The sequence below is a fragment of the Carlito syrichta genome, unplaced genomic scaffold (assembly GCF_000164805.1).
Source record: "Carlito syrichta isolate Samal-C Ts95f unplaced genomic scaffold, Tarsius_syrichta-2.0.1 Scaffold307934, whole genome shotgun sequence".
In the NCBI taxonomy this organism is placed as follows: Eukaryota; Metazoa; Chordata; class Mammalia; order Primates; family Tarsiidae; genus Carlito; species Carlito syrichta.
The window spans coordinates 962850-982260 of record NW_007252030.1 but is presented as its reverse complement, the minus strand read 5'-3'; the positions used below and the strand labels follow the sequence as shown (position 1 = coordinate 982260).

The following is a 19411-nucleotide window of genomic DNA, read 5'->3' as shown; positions in this document are numbered from 1 at the left end:
GAAAGTAGGATCTTGGGCCAAGCAGAAACTATAATCAGACAGAACACCTAAAGACATAAAGTAGGGCTCCCCAAACTTGCCTTTTTAAATGTCCTGCCTATTTGCTTCCTTTGCCATTTGTTACTAGGCCAGGGGGACTGAAAGGAAGCATCAAACAATTGCTCTCAATAATCACAGTTAGAAACCAAGCAGAAATAAAACTAGAAAATAAACACGGTTCCTAACTTGAGTTTCTAACCCATAACCCCAACGCTCCGAAAGTGTAGACATTTTTCAAATAAAGATTAAGAGGAAGAGTTGGTGGAATTTAAGGAAAATGCCATCCCATGACACCACCTACATACTTAAAAAACGAATCTGCACCGGGAAACAGGGACAAAACAATCGACCCGTCAGTGTTAGAGCGCCACATACTGGTGAGAAGCCCTCATAGCAAACACAAGACCCAGCCATTAAAACAAGATAAATTAATTGGAATAAGAAGGAAAGTAATACTAACTCTTCTGATTCATCAGCGCATCTTACTTCCACAAGGAAGGAGAATATGTGTTACATACACTTATAAGGGTGAGCTTTATCAGTTCCCAAATTCAATTCCACAATCCCCAAGAGCTATAAGGACTTATATTTTATAGTCAAAACAATCAACATATAAAATACCATTTCACCTCTGTAGCCAAATACATAAAAAGGGTCTTTAAGCAGAAGATGCACACGTGTATTTCATTGCTAAGAAATAAATTATAACATTCATAATATATTTAAATATTAATAAAACCTACACTGGGATCACCCCACCCCCACCTTTATCAGAGAAGTAACAAAAGTCACAGGGCAAAGAATTTGTCCAAAGAACTGGACTGAAAAACATAGTTTATTTTAAAAGTACAAAGACCATTCAAATAAAATAGTAAAAAAAGTTTTCTTTAAAGTACCATAGCACCTTTGTAGTCCAAAATATATTTACCTTAGTACATCTTTTTATCCTAGGAACAACTATTTTGTGTTTCCAAGTCATTCTTCTTATTTATTTTCTTAAATGCTAACATTCTTAAACCTTGGCATGAAATATTGGTGAGTCATTTGTCCTGAAGAACAACCTTCTCTTTCAGACCCAGAATCCCACATCCAAGCTTGACCTCAATTCAGAGACTGTATGGCCCACTTAAACTTTGATCTCTAAAGACCAGACTTCAGAGTTCCTCAACAACTTGGATCAGAATTCACAAATACACTCCCGGCTGTCCGTACAAGCTTCGAGTGTCTTTGGTTTGTTGATAATTATCACCAGGTCCACAAAAGTCAAGGCCTTTGCTTGATCACAGATGACTGATTGCAGATAAGAATATGATGAGAAAAGTCACATTCCCACAGACATAAACTGCCAGCACTGCCTTCTTAAAAGAATGACCCTGAAAGAAAAATAGACATATGAACAAAAGGATGGCCTTAAAACTCTTTTGTGTCCATAAACAAGACAAGGACTTAAGGACTTACCTCTGCTTCAGCTACAGTAAATGACTGAAGGATCTGAATTCTAACATCATCCAATAGTTCCACTGTCAAGAACAATAACGTGAGTTCATAAGGCCAGTGTTATGCAGGTAAACCAACTTAAAAAAAAAAAAAACATACCTGATTTGAAGTGTTTACCAATTTCCAGGGTGTAAATTCTCCCATTTCAAGCTACTAACTATTGCAAAACTCCTGAATGCTTGAGACTCACAAATTGGGACAAGCTATCTATAATGCACATTTGTCAAAGAACTTAAAATATGTCCTCTTCCTCTGGTCAATAAACATCTCCTCAAAGTCTTAACAATCTAACTTGTTGTGGTTTATTTTATTTTTAATTGACAAATATTATGTACATTTATGGTGCATAACATAATGCTACGATACATGGATTCATTGCAAAACGGCTAAATCAAGCTAATTAACATATGACAACAGTCCAGGTTTTAAGTGTGTATGCATTTTTTTTGAGTTAGACTCCCACTCTGTCTCCCAGGCTGGAGTTCAGTGGCTCAGCCTTCCAAGTAGCTGGAACTATAGGCATGCACCACCACGCCTGGCTAATTTTTTGATTTAGTGTAGAGACGAAGTTTCACCATGTTGCCCAGGCTGGTCTCAAACCCATGGGCTCAGGCAATCCTCTTGCCTCCACCTCCCAAAGTACTGGGATTACAGGCGTGAGCCACCATGCCCAACTGTGTTTGCATCTTAAACAGAAAACCATAATCCTCTGGTCATTAGAAACCCTGCGTATATAACTCTATCATGAACCAAAGTGGCAGGACAGATCATTACTATTCAGCTCCTAAAAGCCACCCAGGTTCCTAAGCTCACAACATATATACTAGACAACAAAGAGTTTTTGTCTTCGAAAGCCACCTTCACTTAATTTGGGGACTAGAAAGGAACTAGACAGGACACCAAGGACACTTAGCCTAGAGTCAAGCTAGCTTAAAATGCCACCCATTCTCTATAATGTCTCCACTCCCTCATGATGGCTATAGGTGTCTTGGCCCTGCCTGGCCAAGGCAGAAGCTGACCTTGCCACCAGAGAGCACACACAGGGCAGGTCCCTCCTGTCGGGCAAGCTCCCAAGCTAGGTATATATGTACACAGCAACCTGAGTGACAGCATACAGTGCATCTGTCAAGTAGATACACAACGTGGCCTTCAGCGTTTCCGGGTGTGGCTTTGAGTCTCTTTTGCCTGCATCTCAGGGGTCTAGCTCCATGCATTCAGAGTTCCCATCTACACTGGTTGTCCAAGTCAGACCAGCAGGCAAAGCAGAAGTTCTTACGAATAAGACTTCTTCTCTACAAACTAAAAATCCTCCCTTTGTGTTTGACTCCCAACTTCTAATACCAATAAATGTAAGAAACAAAGGCAGAAAACATCCATAATTTCTGCCACTGGCATCACCACGAGGATTTTTAATGAGTTACTACCGCATGACCGTCAACCATTAGGATCAGGAAACTAATTCTTTTCCAATAGTGTGTACAAAAGTGATTCAACATATAACACGGCTTTTTGAGCAGGTTACCTCTTCGAGAGAGTCGGTAAGTGTGAATCTCCAGAACAATCTCAGTCCCGACATGCCATGCTACAAATCCAATCATGGCATAGGTTTTCCGAGAATCTGGAAGATCCAGTCCTGGTAAATCCATTCCCAGGAACATTGCAGCCACTAAATGTAAAATAAAATTTAAAAATTATATATATATATATTCCAATGTTGTCCCCCCAAAAAGATTATTGTAATCAAGTAAAACATACTCAGAGTTTATGAGATAAATAAGTGTAAGGCCCAATAGCTCATTTAGTCTTTTTTTAAATTGTAAGACTAGATAGGGCAAGATGAGAAATTGTCATTAGGACCTACCGATTGTTTAAAGAGGCTTAAGTATTTATTACATAAGGCATCAAAAATGTACTGGATTATCAGATTTGACTTTGAAAATAGCCCTACCCTGGAAAATATAAGCCTCATGGAATGACTTGCAGATAGAGGGCTTGACACCCACAGCCCACCTTGGCCTAACTCACAAGTGACCCTTAACTTGAGCTGCTCAGATGTTTAACTGTCAGCATAGCTGATTCTGCTGACAAAGGCGAGCACTAAAATAAATCTTAAAAGGGGAATTTTAAAGTCATTTTAAAGACCTTAAATTTAAAATTGAAATAATGACTTAAATAGCATCAACACCCCAAGTGCCCATGCCACAAGAGATAAATAGACAAGTGGGACCTCATCAAACTGACAAGCTTCTGCAAAGCCAAGGAAACCATCAAGAGAGCAGGGAGACAGCCCACAGACTGGGAAAAAGTACTTGCCAACTATATGTCTGAAAAAGACCTAACATCTAGGATCTACAAGAAACTCATACGTGCCTAAAAGAAAAATACAAACAGCTCCTTTACAAAGTGGGCAAAAAATATGAATAGACACTTCTCAAAAGAAGACATACAAGCAGCCAACAGGTACATGAAAAAATGCTCAGCCTCACTAGTCAACAAAGAAATGCAAATTTAAAACACACTGAGATACCACCAAATTCCAATCAGGATGGCCATCAATAACTCAAAAAACAACAGATGCTGGAAAGGATGCGGGGAAAAGGGAACAATTCTACACTGTTGGTGGGAGTGTAAACTAATACAACCTCTGTGGAATATAGTTTGGCGATTCCTAAAAATCGACCTTCCACACAATCCCACAATCCTCCTACTGGAAATATACCTGGAGGAACTCAAAGCACTCTATGAAAAAGATGCCTGCACACGCATGTTTATTGAAGCATTATTCACAATAGCAAAAACATGGAACCACATGTGCTGCCCATCAAAAGAGGACTGGAAAAAAATGTGGTACATATACATGATTGAATATTATGCAACCATAAAGAAGGATAAAATTATGAATTTCACAATTTAAATGGACTTAGAGCCTATAATACTGAGTGATCTATCACAGAAACAAAGAACTGAGTATCACATGTTCTCACTCATAAGTGGACCTTGAACACTTGTCATATAATACTATAAGAAAAGGATTGGCAGTAGTGAGAAACTGCCAGGGGTGGGGGAGGGTGGGATTGGCAGTAGTAGGAATCTGCCTGGGGGGGAGGATACCTCATCAACAAGGGTACCTGCATAATGAACATTTGTGTACCTAAACCTGAATTGTACCCCACATCTTTAAAAAAATTTTTAATAGTTACCTCTAGAAATTACATTCTGGATTTCCAAGTTTAGGGCTGATTTCTCCTCAACAACCAACTACTCCAATTACTAATGCATCTAAGTCATTTAAGCAAAATTACAACGTGCGATATAAACAGCCAGAAATTCCATAGGAAAGAGTGAGTGGCATCACCATTACTTACCAGCTATTATCCTAGCAGCTGTTCCCATACTCCAGTGAGTCCAGTTAAACATTTGCCTTCTATCAAAATAAAGGATCAGTCAGTATGCTTAAAAGCCATGGGACTACAATGAATTCCCAAGAATATAAAAAGCATGTGCTTTCCCTGATGGCCTGGGACTTAGAGATTGGAAATACATCTTAGAGGTTTTCAAAGCAACTGCAATTTAGCACCGAATTTAATAAAATGTAAAATGCTTCCACTAAAGAAGGGATTCATTTGCCAACTAACGCCACCCACATTCGGAGAGCATTTATAGATGTAAGCAGTGAGTACCGGGGGTCGTGGAAAGGTGGTCGGAAGGCCGCCAGGAGAGGCTGGAGCACTGCTAATGCCATCACTGCACAGCCCAGGTACGCGTGGTAGCCTGCACGCTAAGCAAATCACATCATCTTAGTCGTGTCACTCGGAGTATCCCTCGCTCCCATCGAGTCAAATCCACAAGTTGAAGATAACACACATATACACATATACACACACACATTTTCTTCGTCTTTTTCCATGACTTTAAACATTCAATACTGATGATAATAATAGCAGGTGACATTCACTGACTATGAGGGGGGACCCTCCCCCCAAAAAATGGAAATTATCAGGCCTCCCCCACTAGGTAAGTGTTCTAGGAACCCATTGGCATCCTTGGACCAGCTAGCCTTGTGAAAGGCTGCAATCGACTCCACTGATTTTTTTTTTCATTCTTTCAACACAGTTGCCTATTTCATGATAGGTGGTTTGCAAGCACACTTGCCCACTGAGCGTTCAGCAGTTTTTAACCCAAAATGGCATCATTCACTCTCCCTACCCTCCCTATTCACCCAATCTTGCCCTAAGTAACTTTTCTTTTTTCTTTTTTTTTCAAAAAGCAGGATTTACTGAGAGGACAGAAAAACTCCCACAGTGGGAAGGGACCCAAAGGGGTTGCCCCTGAGTAACTTTTTTGTTGTTGTTTCTCGGATGAAAAAAGTCCTCAAAGGGAAACATTTTGCCATTGTGGAAGAGGTGTGACAAAAAATGGCAGAAGCACTAAAAGGCATCAAAATGGATGAGCAGAACCTGGGTTGAGTGGTGGCAAAAGCTTCTTGATGGTTTTATTGCATCAAACAGAGAGTCCTTTGAAAGTTAAACATGTAAGAATAAGCACATCATTTTTATAAATAAATTCTGGGTTTTGGGGGTCCTCCCTTGTATATACTTTTGTACTAGACACATGCTTTATACACACGAATTCTCGCCACAGTGTTTGACCGCTGGTGCTCACTATCCCAGTTTTACAAATGGGGGATCTGGACTCAGAGACATTAAGCTCCGTGTCAAGCCTACTCTGTGTGAACTGTGGTGGATCCGTGCACAGAATGCCACCTCCCCCCATCAGGGTATGAGATGTCCACCAACACCAGACAATCATTTGCAGCCTGACCAGGAGAAGGGAGGATCCACTGGTCACTGAGAACAATCACCCCAATGTACGGTGATGATGTGTTTAGACTTCTGGGTTTCTCTAACTGTGGTTTTACATGACTCCCCACAGAGCTCTGGGTTTACAGATCAGGAGTTCAACAGAGTCTTGGTCACTCATTAAATGTCTGTTGGTTCGGTGAGTAACCTGTGTGGCCACTGTGTTCAAAGTTTATCTCCTCCATTCAGAATAAAGATCTCACACAAGGAGAAACCTCAACATAGTGTCTCAACAGTGCCCACTGCACTCCTCCTTAGGTGACACTGCATGCCTGCTCAAGCCAGAAGATGGTAAATGAGACTCCTCAGGACAGTGATTTCACTTAAACATTAAGAGAAGATCTAAGAAGATGCTCTAACCTGTGACGAGTTTGGACAGAGGGATGCTACAGTCTGTTGTCTGACACCTGTGCTTGGGTAGGATGTAATCTGTGACTTAGAAACAAGGACATGGAAGTGTCTGAGCCTTGACAGGAAGTCTTTGTAAACAGAAACTAAAGGCCAATAAAAGAGCAATATAAACATATTCTCAAACCATGAGCTCAGTTACACATGGATAAAAGTATAACCATGGTGAAGAGGTAAAGGGATTCTGTCTAACAAAAAACAAAACAGCAGCAACAAGACTCTTATACGTGTTTAGAATGTGCTAGGAACTATCCTAAGTGCTTTCAGTTAATTAATCCCCAATCCTCATGGAACACAGATGAGATAGATACTATGTACCATCCCCATCTTACATATGAGTAAACTGAGGGCCAGAGAGTTAAGTCCTGGGTAATAAGGGATGAGACCAGGATTTGAATCCAAAGTCTGGCTACAGAAAAATGCTCTTAATCTTTATACTATTCTATTCATAGACTGCAATGACTATTATCTACAAAATTACAAGATTTGTGTTACCCTTGTGCCAAGCACCTAAATAAAATAAGGTTCTAATATCTCGATTCATATAATAAAATCTCCATCATTTCCATTTTAAAAAATAGGTTGACTGACCCATAAACTACCTAAAAGCAGGAAGGAAGTTTCCTAGTACATCTGAAACCCAAGACTCACCAGTGTTATTGCTGTGGCATCAGCCCAAACTCTGAAATATATATATATTTTTTGAGTTGGAGTCTCACTCTGTCATCAAGGCTAGAGTGCAGTGGCATACTCACGGCCACCCCAGCATTGACCTGCAATCCTTTCCCCTTTGCCTTCCAAGTAGCTGGAACTACAGACACGTGCTACCACACCCAGCTAGTTTTTTATTTATTGTAGAGACAAGGTCTCTCTAAGTTGCCCAGGCTGGTCTGAAACCCGTGAGTTCAGATAATCCACTCACCTCGGCCTCCCAAAGTGCTGGGATTACAGGCTGAGTCACTGAGCCTGGCCAGCTCTGAAATATTAAACATCTAATTCTGACTGGCTAGTGTCATGGGAGTGTAAGCATGTCACTTATTCAGTAGGCCTAATTCACTCATTCACTAAATATTTACTGAGTTCCTACTAGGTCCTAGAATCTGTTCTGGGGGCTTGGATACACCAGTAGAAATCCCATCTCTCACAGGCTGACATACTGAGTGGGAAAGCAGACAAAGAAAAAAACGTGACAAGGACATCATATGAAGTGGCGTCAGGGAAGAGCGCTATTGGAAAAACAGAGCAGGGCGGGGCTCTCCGAGGGACACAAAGACTTGGGAGAAATGTGCACTAGGCAGAAGGAAGAGTCTACAAAGACGCTACAGATGGCTGGCACGTCTGCAGTCCAGCACATAGAGGCCAGCATGGAAGGAGATGCCCTGGATGGAGAGTAGGAGGTCAGTCTAGAGAATGGCAGGCAGTCAGAACATCTAGGTCATCAGAGGGACATCAAGAGATGTTAGAGACACCAGTTTGGGGCACAGGCAAGACATGAACTCGTTAACTTTTTTTTTTTTTTTTTTTTTGAGTAGGAGCCTCACTCTGTTGCCCAGGCTGGAGTGCAGTGGCATGCTCACAGCCACCACAACCTCGACTTGCTAGGCTCAGGTGATCCTTCCGCCTCAGCCTGCAAGTAGCTGGAACTACAGGTGTGTGCCACCATGCCCAGCTAATTTTTTGATTTTTTGTAGAGATGAGTTCTCACCAAGTTGCCCAGGTTGGTCTCAAACCCATGGGCTCAGGCAATCTTCTCACCTCAGCCTCCCAAAGTGCTAGGATTATATGCGTGAGCTACCACGCCTGGCCACATTTTTTTAAAAATTACTTTGCCTTCCTTGTTGAGAAAGGGTCAAGCCAGAGAGACCAGTCAGGGCAACTGCAAATTCCAGGCAAGAGATGAGGGCAGCCCAGTTCCCATAGCATCACCGATGGCGGTGAGGTGTGCTGGCCTATGGCTATGCCTTAGATATGGAGTCAGGAAGACTTTCTGGTGGATTTGATGTGGCTGTGCAAGAAAGCACAGTCAAGGAGAACACCAACGAGTGATCTAAAGATGGAACTACCCGAGAGGAAAGACCAGGAATTCCATTCTGGCCATGCTGAGTGTGACATCTTGGATGTTTAAGTGGAGTCCTGAGTACAGCCTGAGCTGACTGCGTGAGTCCCAAGCCAGGGGAGAGGTCTGGGCTGGAGATAAGCATCTGAAAATAAGCCTCAATGTCTTCACTGGCAACACAGGATTATAATCAATACCTACTTCATCTGAGATTTAAATCTGACAGCACACGAAAGCACTCAGCACAGCAGGTCACATGGTAGAAATGTAACTGATGCTAGCTTAGTGGTCATCATCCTGCCAGTTAGAGAAAGCCACTTATAGTCTTTGTGTTCCTTGTACATCACACTTTGGTTCTGGGTTTTTTTCTGTTATTTATTTATTTTTTTTACTTGTCACTGATATGAGGCTCAGACAACACGCTTTGAATTGTGTCAACACTCTACAGTGAGAAAAATTCACCAAGGCTATCGTGTGTACCTAACGCTTGACGCACTTTAAAAATGCAACTCATTGCTAAGTTACCTGCACTGACATCGTCACCCACCAGAAACCCCAACCATGTGGGTCATCAAATGATCCGAAAGCAAGAGGAAGAGAGATTCATGCAGAAATCTCTTCTGATCCATCATCTGAGAATAAAACAGCAACCTGTGTTGACACCAAAGTGGATTTCCATAAGAACATTTCCATAAAAAGACATATACTCACCCAGCTCCAGCCCCCTCTGTAGATAAAAGGCAGGACAAAAGCAATGCAGGTGAGGGCACAGGTGGCGAGCATGAGCATCCGATGCACCTGCCAAGAAACATGACAATGTTAGAAGCCAGTCAATCGCGGAGAGAAAGGAGCCGGAGTTACGGTATAAACACAGGCAAGACATGGCTGAGACTTGCTGAAAGCAGGGATTCAGCTGACATCCCATCTCAGCTTGTAGGCAGTAAAAAGCGATCTCAGTATACCATTCAACTTTAAGGAAACCTGAGGCTGCCATCCTCATCATTCAAGAGCATCTGCCAGGACTTTGCCTGCCCCAAGCAGCAGGAAGGACATTCACACACACAGTACACGGACCACTCGCCTGCCAAGTCCTTCACTCCTTCCAGAGCTGCTGACTAAGCTCCACCATCAAGAACTGTACTAGACCAGGTGCAGGGAGACATCAAGGAGCAAAAGCTCCTGTCTCCCGAGGAGCTTCAGATAGAATTAAGCAGATAAGAGAAAAATATATGAAATATGTACTTCATAGTAGAAATCAGGAGAACGTTGTGTGAAAACAAGCCACTGTTAATTATTATGCCAGGATGATGACTGGCACAAGTCAAAACCATCCTGGGGAAAGCAGGATACAGGTTACACACACACACACACACACACACATCACCCTATATACGTGTGTGTATATATAAAGCCTATGATAAAACCATCTAGATTTAAAAGTAGTGGAGGATTTTAGTTGATAAACAAAAGACATAAAGAGTCCTCCAACTGAGAATATCCACATGAGCAGATGAGAGAGAGAACTCAGGAGTGAGAGTTCTCAAGTGTGATCAAGAAAGTGGCCAAACCAGAGGCAGAGAAAACCGTGCTCAAGACCAGGCGGGAAGCAACAGGGAGAAGACATAAGACAAACCGCCCCACCTACCAATAGTGAGCAGGGAGGTTAGATAAGGCCAGATACAATTTATTTGACTAGGAAGCATCAAGGCACCCTCTTACCAAGTCAAACCTGCTCCCATCAGGAGTATTCTACAAGCACGCATGTGCCTTTCAACTCAACACACGCTCGTTGATCTACATGTGTAAATATCTATACTCTGTAACCATGAAAGGGAAAGTCTGGTTTGCTTTGATTTGAAGGGTACTTACTGACTCTCGCTTGTGTCCCTTCCTGCCACAGGAAGGGGGAGCATGAAAAAGAACACTATTAGTTTCTCTTCTCACCCACCCAGGAAAGAGTTGATCCCAACTGGTGAGTTAGGGATCATCTAACTAGCATTCACAGGCCCCTCAACCTTTACTCTAAAATGCAATAACCATCCACTCCTGCCTCACTCCCCAGCCTTCTCCGGTTCATCTCTAATCAGGTCAGTGGGTGAACATTCTTCCAACATCTTCCTCACACAGAGAGATACAATTAAGGGTCAATTGTGTCCCAAGGTTTATATTACAAAGGAGTACACATGACCCTGACAGTCTCTCCAACCCAGCCTAACTCCTCATAAAGCTGTCTGCATTTTGATCTCCAGCAAGTATTTTGTGTCTCTACTCTCAATTGGCTAGGAGGACCCCAACATACAGCTATAAACTGCAACACACACACACACACACACACACACACACACACACACACACACACACACTGACTCATACAGACACTTCATATGTTCTCATGTTGCAACGTTCAGATGATATGAAAACTGTATTAAGCTTCTTCCCCCACCTACCTGAAACCAAACTGCTTCACCAAGGAAGAAAGCTTTGGGCCAAACTGGCTTGAAGAACCTGGCAACCAGCACACCTATGCTGACAGTAGTCATCCACGCCACAAACATTAAGGCACCTACAGGGAGAAAGCACAACAGTCGACATCACACATGAGTCAAGCTGCTTCTTAAATGACTAAGCCAAGTGCCCAGAGAACATAAGCAACCAGCAAAAGACACTCACAGACACAAATATAACCTAAAAAGACTCCACAAACCACAACTTTCTGCCACTGATTCCCCTGCTGGCTGGCACCTGCATGGCTCCTATTAAGTGCCTATGTGTAGTAATCTAATTGATCTTGACTGTAACCATAGGATGCAGTTACCACTATTATTCCAGTTTTGCTGGATGGGGAAACTAAGGCATGGAGACGCTAAGGAGCTTGGCCAAGGTTGCAAAGTCAGAGTACAAACCCCATCTGGCTGCAGCAACTGTGCTCTTAACCACTATACCAGTGCAGCCTGTCTGCAGTTGTTTCCAAATCTTACATCTCCAGAAAACAACGGAAAACAAACAGGCTCATTATTTCAGAACCCAATTACTACCAAATGGAACCCACAACATGAGCAGAAGCAAATGAACAGCCATAAAGTTATTTTTAAGCCTAACTGTAGTGACATTTACAGAAACTCCACTATAATGAACTCTGGAAAACATCCCAAATAAGGAAAGTTCCCCCCAAACACTAGTCATTCACAATAGTACCATACACACGACACCATTCCTGTATTTTTAAATCTCGCCTTTTTAACGATAAGCCAGGTTACTTTTCAGATGGAATCGACTTCAATCTGAAGATAGAAACAGAGCAATAGAAACAGAGCACATGAGAGCCTTGTTTTCAAGCTCTTGCTCTTTCAGCCTGGTTCCGTTCCCCGCTTAGACATGTGATAGCCAAGCACAGCACTGAGCACTTTGTATATCCTCAAATACTTGTACCTTGATCAGTTCAACCACATAAAAATGTATCTTTGAAACCAAACAATCATTACAAGTAAACAATAAAAACCATAGACCGTCTATGCTGAAAATTAAAATCTCATAAAAAATTAACCCAGTGATACTCAACCCTGGCTGCAGTTAGAAACAACTAGGATACTTTTTTAAAATTATAGCTGCCTCAAAAGCTCCACTGGTGATTTTAATGTGCAGCCAGGGTTAAAATCACTGAATTAGCCCTACTCTCCATTTTTAATAAAAATGAGCAAACCATAAGATAGACGGTGCTACCTGCAAATGTTAATGCTTTGACATAAAAGATGTAGTAAAATTTGCTAAATTGGGCCCACCACCATGCCTAATCTAGCCAGCACTGAGTCATCAGGTGAGTTTATTCCACAAAGTGGTAGTAACACCACACGCATACATGACTTACCATGAGCCTTCAGAAGGTGCACCGAACGGGAGCCTCCTATGTCCTTCGGAGAGTTAGTCACATCATGCTTTTCATATGTAATCAAAGGTTGCTGAGAGTGCTTATAAATTCGACCTGAAATTTTTTTTTAATGTTTTAAAAGAAAGAAGAATTATGTCTTCAAAAATGGGGGTAGGAGGGGAGATTGAACTTTGAGCATGACATGGAAACAAAATTTCTTAGGGTCATAAAAAATAACTATCAACAGAGATGTCATTCCTGTGCAAAAGCAGCATAAGGATATATGCAAGGGCACACAGTCCCCTTGAAAAAAGTTTAAAAAATAACATACCAAGCAAGAGATGAGTCAGAATAAAGATAAGAAAACCGTATTTTTAATTCTGGAATCTCTATCCTGTTCCATTGTTCTGTGGACCTATTCCTGTACCAATACTATGCTGTCTTGGTCACTATAACCTTGTCATAAAGTTCAGAGTCTGGAAGTGTGATACTTCTCACTTTCTTCCTTTTGCTGAGAATTGTTTTGGCTATTTGTGCTCTTTTTTGTTCCCATATGAATTTCTGTATTGCTGTTTCCAGATCTGAGAAGAACAATGTGGAATCTACAGATTGCCTTGAATAGGATGGACATCTTAACAATATTGATTTTTTTCAATCCATGAGCATGGAATTTTTTCTATTGTTTGTGTCATCCTAGATTTCTTTGAGCACAGTTTTGTAGTTCTTGTTATAAAGGTCTTTCACGTCTCTGGTTAGGTGGATGCCAAGGTATTTCTTTGTGTGTGTGTGGCTATTGTGAATGAGATTGTACTTTTTATTTGATTCTCTGCCTACTTGTTGCTGGTGTTTAGGAATGCAACTGTCTTTTACACACTGATTTTTGTTGGGAGCCAGCCTTGGAGGCCCACCAGATTGACAGGGTCCTGGTGACCCCGGGCCACAGACTACTGGAAACTCATTGTCCATCTTTCCACTATGTTGTTTAACCCATCCCTTTCTGCCCATGTGATGACTCTGAGGCATGTTTAAAGGGCTTTCTTTCGCTTGGTCATGGGTTACAGATTTGTTTTTAGGGTTAGGATTTGTGACTAATACCTGGTAAAAAGAGCTTTCTGATTTTGTTTAGGCAAAGAATTGTTTTAAATATTTTTACTTATTATTTGTAGTCGTAGTTATGGTGTTTGAATACAAGGCATAAGATTTAAGTGTAGTGAAAGTTTATATTAAGGTATATGTAGGTGATTCATAAGTTTGTTTTGAGATACATATTAAAGTTATAGTATATAAAAAGTTAAAGGGTTTAGATGTAGAATTTAAGTGAGTAAAACAGGTTTTATCTAACATCACTAGAAGTTTCTTCTGAGCTGCTTTTTCCTTAGAGATAAGCTGTTCCAGATAGGAAAACAATAAAGGAATTCAAATAAGAAAAACTATCAAGGGGCTTAAAAGAGCAGAAAGTTTTCAAGAAGAAACTCCTTGTCCATGAGAAAAGAGACATCTGCCAGGCACTTCTAGGAAATCTCCAGGTGCACATTCTTCCGCCAGATGGAAATATTCTACATATGAACTGCTCCAAAATCCTGGGCCAGAAACTGTTGTTCTGGCCCCCAGAGACTTTATTATGGAAAAACCTGTTTCCCTGGATAATTTGAATATAGGAAGTTAAGTTTATAAGAGTTAAATTTGTTAGAAAGATTGTAATATATATTAGTTAATTTGGGATATAAGTTTTGTTTTAAGTGGAGTTGTTTAATGAGAAGCTTTATAATTTTATAATTTAAAGATTTCATATTAATGGGTTGTGGGAACTGTTTTCACAGGGTAACATCATTGTGTCAGGATTATGTTGTTTTGGGTGGAAATAGTCTCCAGCCTTAGAGAGAACACTAGCCAAGCGCAGAGTAGAATACTTAAACTTAAGCATCGATTTAACATCACAAAAAAAAAATATAATTTGTTGTAAGTGATTTGTTTTGTAATGATGATTTTGACTTGCTCTGTGGCAGCAACTTGCAGAGATTATTTGCCTTGTAGAGAGAAATATAAGTTCGCTACTACTCACAATAAAATGGCATCTGCACCCTTTTAACAGGTGTCCAGTCTCTCTCTCTCTCTATCCCCTCCCTCCCTCCCTCATTCCCTCCCTCCCACCTACGCTGTCTCCACCTTTGGGGTACCTCTTTGGACTCTGCCGGAGAATTTACTTAAGTCATTTATCAGTGTGAGGAGGCTCTTGACAGACTCCCTCAGGTTTTCAAGATATAAAATGATATCATCCAAATGGTGAAAAGAGGGATAGCTAACTTGAAACCAGATGCCTACCTATCACCGTATACAAAAATCAATTCAAAATGGATCAAAAACCTAAACATAAAACCTCAAACGATAAGAATCCCAGAAGAAAACACAGGAAACACCCTTATGCACATCAGAGTAGGAGACAAATTCTTGACCAAATCCCCAAAAGTGAACATCATAAAAACTAAGATAGCCAAGTGGGACCTCAGCAAACTGAAAAGCTTTTACACAGCAAAAGAAACTATCAAGAGAGTAAAGAGACAATACACAGAATGGGGAAAAAAATTTGGAAATTATGCATCTGACAAGGGCCTGGCATCCAGCAACTATGAGGAACTCAAACAAGGTAAAAGAGGAAAAAAACTTTCCCACCAAAAAGTAGGCAAAGAACGTGAGCAGACACTTCTTTAAAAATAACATACAGCCAACAGACACATGAAAAAATTCTGTCTTGCTAATTATTGTAAAAATGAAAATCAAAACTACAATGAGATACCACCTAACTCCCGTAAGGATGGCCATTATCAATAAGTCAGAAAATAACAGATGCTACCACAGATGTGGAGAAAAGGGAACACTTCTACACTGTTGGGGAAAGTGCAGCTAGTTCAATCTCTATGGGAAACAGTGTGGCAACTCCTAAAAGAACTAAAAATTGATCTTTCCTATGAACCAGCTATCCCTCTCCTGGGAATAGACCTGGAAGAACATAGTCACTCTACAAAAAAAGATACCTGCACATGCATGTTTTCTGCAGCATTATTCACAATAGCAAAAATATGGAACCAACCCTGCTGCTCACCAAAAATAGAATGGATAAGAAAAATGTGGTACATATACATGATGGAGTATTATGCAGCCATAAGAGGAATAAAATCGTGGACTTCGCAGCAAATTGGACTGAGTTGGAGACCATCATACTAAGTGAAATATCACAGAAACAAAGACCTGAATACCGCAGGTCTCACTCATAAGTGAGCCCTGAACAACAGTCACATGACTACAAGGGAGGAATCAGCAGTTGCTGGGCACTACCAGGGGAGGGAGGGAAGGAGGAAGGTCAGGGCACGTGACAACACAAAGGGTACCTGATCCACTACTAGGGGAGTGAGGGCCAACTAGAAACCCAAACTTCGCCTGCATGCAGCCTACTTATGTAGTTAACCCACACTTGTACCCCACATCTCTATACTAAAAACAAAACAAAATAAAGAAAGAAATAAGAACAGGGAGCAAGAATTTACAGTAAGAAGAACTGGCGGCATGCAAGAGACAAATTAAACAATAAGCCAAAACAATTACTGTTAAGATGGTCACAAAGCACTGGAAATGTCACATTTAACTGTTGAAAGAGAACACATGTTTTAGAAAATCTACAAGCCATTAGCCACCACCTATCTCTGAAATTCTAGAATAAACTAACTGAAACTGGGCCTGAAGAAAAAGGGTGGGTAGAGGACAGAAAAAAGTATGTTGACGATGTGGTCTCGGACACATGGTCAATGTGAACTGCATTTGACTTAACAGATCAAATTTCCATTAGTGAGATGAACAAATTTGTTTACATTACTATTTTATTATTTATTATTACAATTTTATTATATCTAAAGGTAAATCTCTGACTGTATAGAATTACTCTTGGGAGTGTGTGTGTGTGTGTGTGTGTGTGTGTGTGTGTGTGTGTGTATGTGTGTCTGTGTTCATTCCAGAAATCAATTTTACCAAAGACATATGTTCAGGAATGTTTACTTTTTTTATACTGACCAAAAAATTAATTAATTAATTAAATGTCCATAATCAGGAGAATGAGTAAATAAATAATGGAATACACATATTTTTAGAATATTATGCCACTGTCCAAAAGAATTAGAACATTTAATATAACAAATGTATATATGAACCTTTGTCTAAAACGAATGATAAATTTAGGCCACACACTGCATCTTAATAATTTCCAAAAGGAAAGAATTATACAGGATACATGTATATTATCTGTCCAAACTGCAACAACAAAAGCTAGACATAAAATGGTTCTCCTAGGTATTTACAAAATTACTATTTTTAATAATCCTTGGGTTAAATAGGAAATCAAAACTAAAACCACATGTCTAACATGTGATTTTATAACAACAACAAAGACACTTCACAGGAAAACACATGTGATGCAATCAAGCTGCTATTCAAAAGTTTTTACCATTTTAACAGCGTTTCCTTAAAAAAAGACAAAGTAATGAAGTAATTGCTTCATTCCAGTTGCATTTAAAATAACAAAATATAACTTAGAAAACCAGAAAATAAAATTAACTAAAATTAAAGGTAGAATTTAAATGATTAAACCTAAAAATCAGAGAAGTTGACCCTGTAAAAGGACAATAAAATCGACTGAGTTTTTGGCAACTCTGACCATGCGATAAAAGGAAACATCACGATGTTTTATTAAAATAATTAAAACAGTGGCAGCTGCTCATATAGAAGACTTTTTTATAGCTATAGATAATCTCTACATACAATTTTAAATCAGGCCCCAAAAACCTCAAAATCTACATAAATGGGTGAATTTCTATAAAAATACAGAATTATAAAAATTGACCAAAGAATAAGCCAACCATGGAGAGTATAACAATAAAATAATTTTTTAATTAGTCAATTATTTCTATCCTACATCCAGAGTGTTAAATGAGTAAGTTCTACTATACTTTAAATTATTTCTTTTTTTTTTTTTAAGAGAAAGGGTCTCATTCTGTCACTCAGGCTGGAGTGCAGTGGCATGACCATGGTTAGTTGTAATTGCAACCTCCTAGATTCAAGGGATCCCCCGATCTCAGCTACCCACGTAGATGGGACTAAAGGTGCACCACCACACCCAGCTAAATTTTTTTTTTCTCTACAGACAAGGTCTCCATATGTAGTCTAGACTGGCCTCGAACTCCTGGGTTCAAGCAATCCTCCCACCTCGGCCTCCCAAAGTGCTGCAATAATAGGTGTAAGCCACCGGATCTGGCCTAAGTATTCTTTTTTTATCCAAACTATTCTAGAGTTCATTCTATGAGATCATCATAACACAGAAACCAAAACTAGGCATGTGAACATTAACATAAGTTCCTACACACCCACACACACAATCCCACAACATAGACCAAAATCACTTATGACTATAGATGTAAAAAGAAATTATGAATGAATCAAATAAGTTGTGTATTAACAGAATAATAAAACATGACCAAAGTAAGGTTTATCCCAGGAAGGCAAGTATCATTCACCACCTAGAAATCTATAAAAGTCATGACAAAGCATCATCTCACAGTGACCCAAAAGATATTCAGTAACATTCAGCACACATTCATATGAATTCTTAGTAAACTTAAGAACAGAAGGACATTTCCAACAAAATAAAAGATATCCACAAGAAACATGCAACCACTAAGACACTTAACACTGACTATAGAAAGCATTCATCTCAAAAATCAGAAATAAGACAGCAATACCTGCCACCTCACTGCTGCCATTCTACACTGTTCTGCAAGAACCAGACTATGCAATGAGACAAGAAAGAAAATCAATCTATCAGCCTGTCCTTTTTGCACAAGATGACACTTATCCAGAAAAAAAATCCATCAACTGGAAAACTAGGTGGTTCAAATTCAAGATAAATATTCAAAAATCAATACATTTCCCATCCACAGACACATTTGGGAAATGTATGGAAAACAAACCCATTCCCAATCATTTGTTTTAGAAAATGATAAAATACGAAGGGACAAAGTAGCAAGACAAAAAAAATAAGCCCTATATGAAGATGTAAAGAAAACCATACAATTTCACTGTGACACACATATGCGGGATCTGAATAAATGAAATATCCCAACATGCTCTTGCATAAGAAACCCACTATTGCAAAGAGTCATTTTTCATCAAGTTACTCTACAATTTCACTACCATTTCAATCACAATACCAACAGGATTTTTAATAGAAGTTGACCGGTCACGCCTAAAGTTCATCTAGAAGAACAAATATACACAAAGAGACAAAAATCCTTTAAAAAGGTCAAAAGAGGAATCATGCTCCATCAAAATTCATAGCCTATTATAAGGCTCTAGTAACTCCAGCCAGTGCAGGAATAGACTAATAGATCTAGGGAAGAACAGACCAAATAGTCACAGCTCGATTTATTGATAGATGGTCAGGGTATAATAAGGAAGCTTTGGAAGCAGTGGAGGCAAACGTGGACAACTGAAACCCGGTGTTAGGACTCCCAGTTATTCATTCAGCAAGACCAATAAACCATGGCTTGTTAGAAAACAGAAAGCGAGAAGAGCTTCATGTAATGAACACCTGGAGAAGAGGGTATCAAAAAGAAAGAGACAGCTACAGAAAGGTCAAAGAGAAAA

General features: G+C 40.0%; 1 protein-coding gene across 1 annotated transcript in view; it reads right to left on the bottom strand.

Annotated features, from left to right (window-relative positions):
• Positions 1-842: 842 nt before the first annotated feature.
• The window catches only part of FRRS1 (ferric chelate reductase 1), a 64230-nt gene continuing 45661 nt past the window's right edge, over positions 843-19411 (bottom strand). Inside the window, 8 exon segments of the mRNA XM_008064719.2 lie at positions 843-1412; positions 1498-1557; positions 3085-3202; positions 4902-4960; positions 5217-5314; positions 9571-9657; positions 11307-11422; positions 12725-12838. Of these exon segments, the coding sequence (XP_008062910.2) occupies positions 1217-1412; positions 1498-1557; positions 3085-3202; positions 4902-4960; positions 5217-5314; positions 9571-9657; positions 11307-11422; positions 12725-12838 (848 nt within the window). The 3' untranslated portion in view covers positions 843-1216.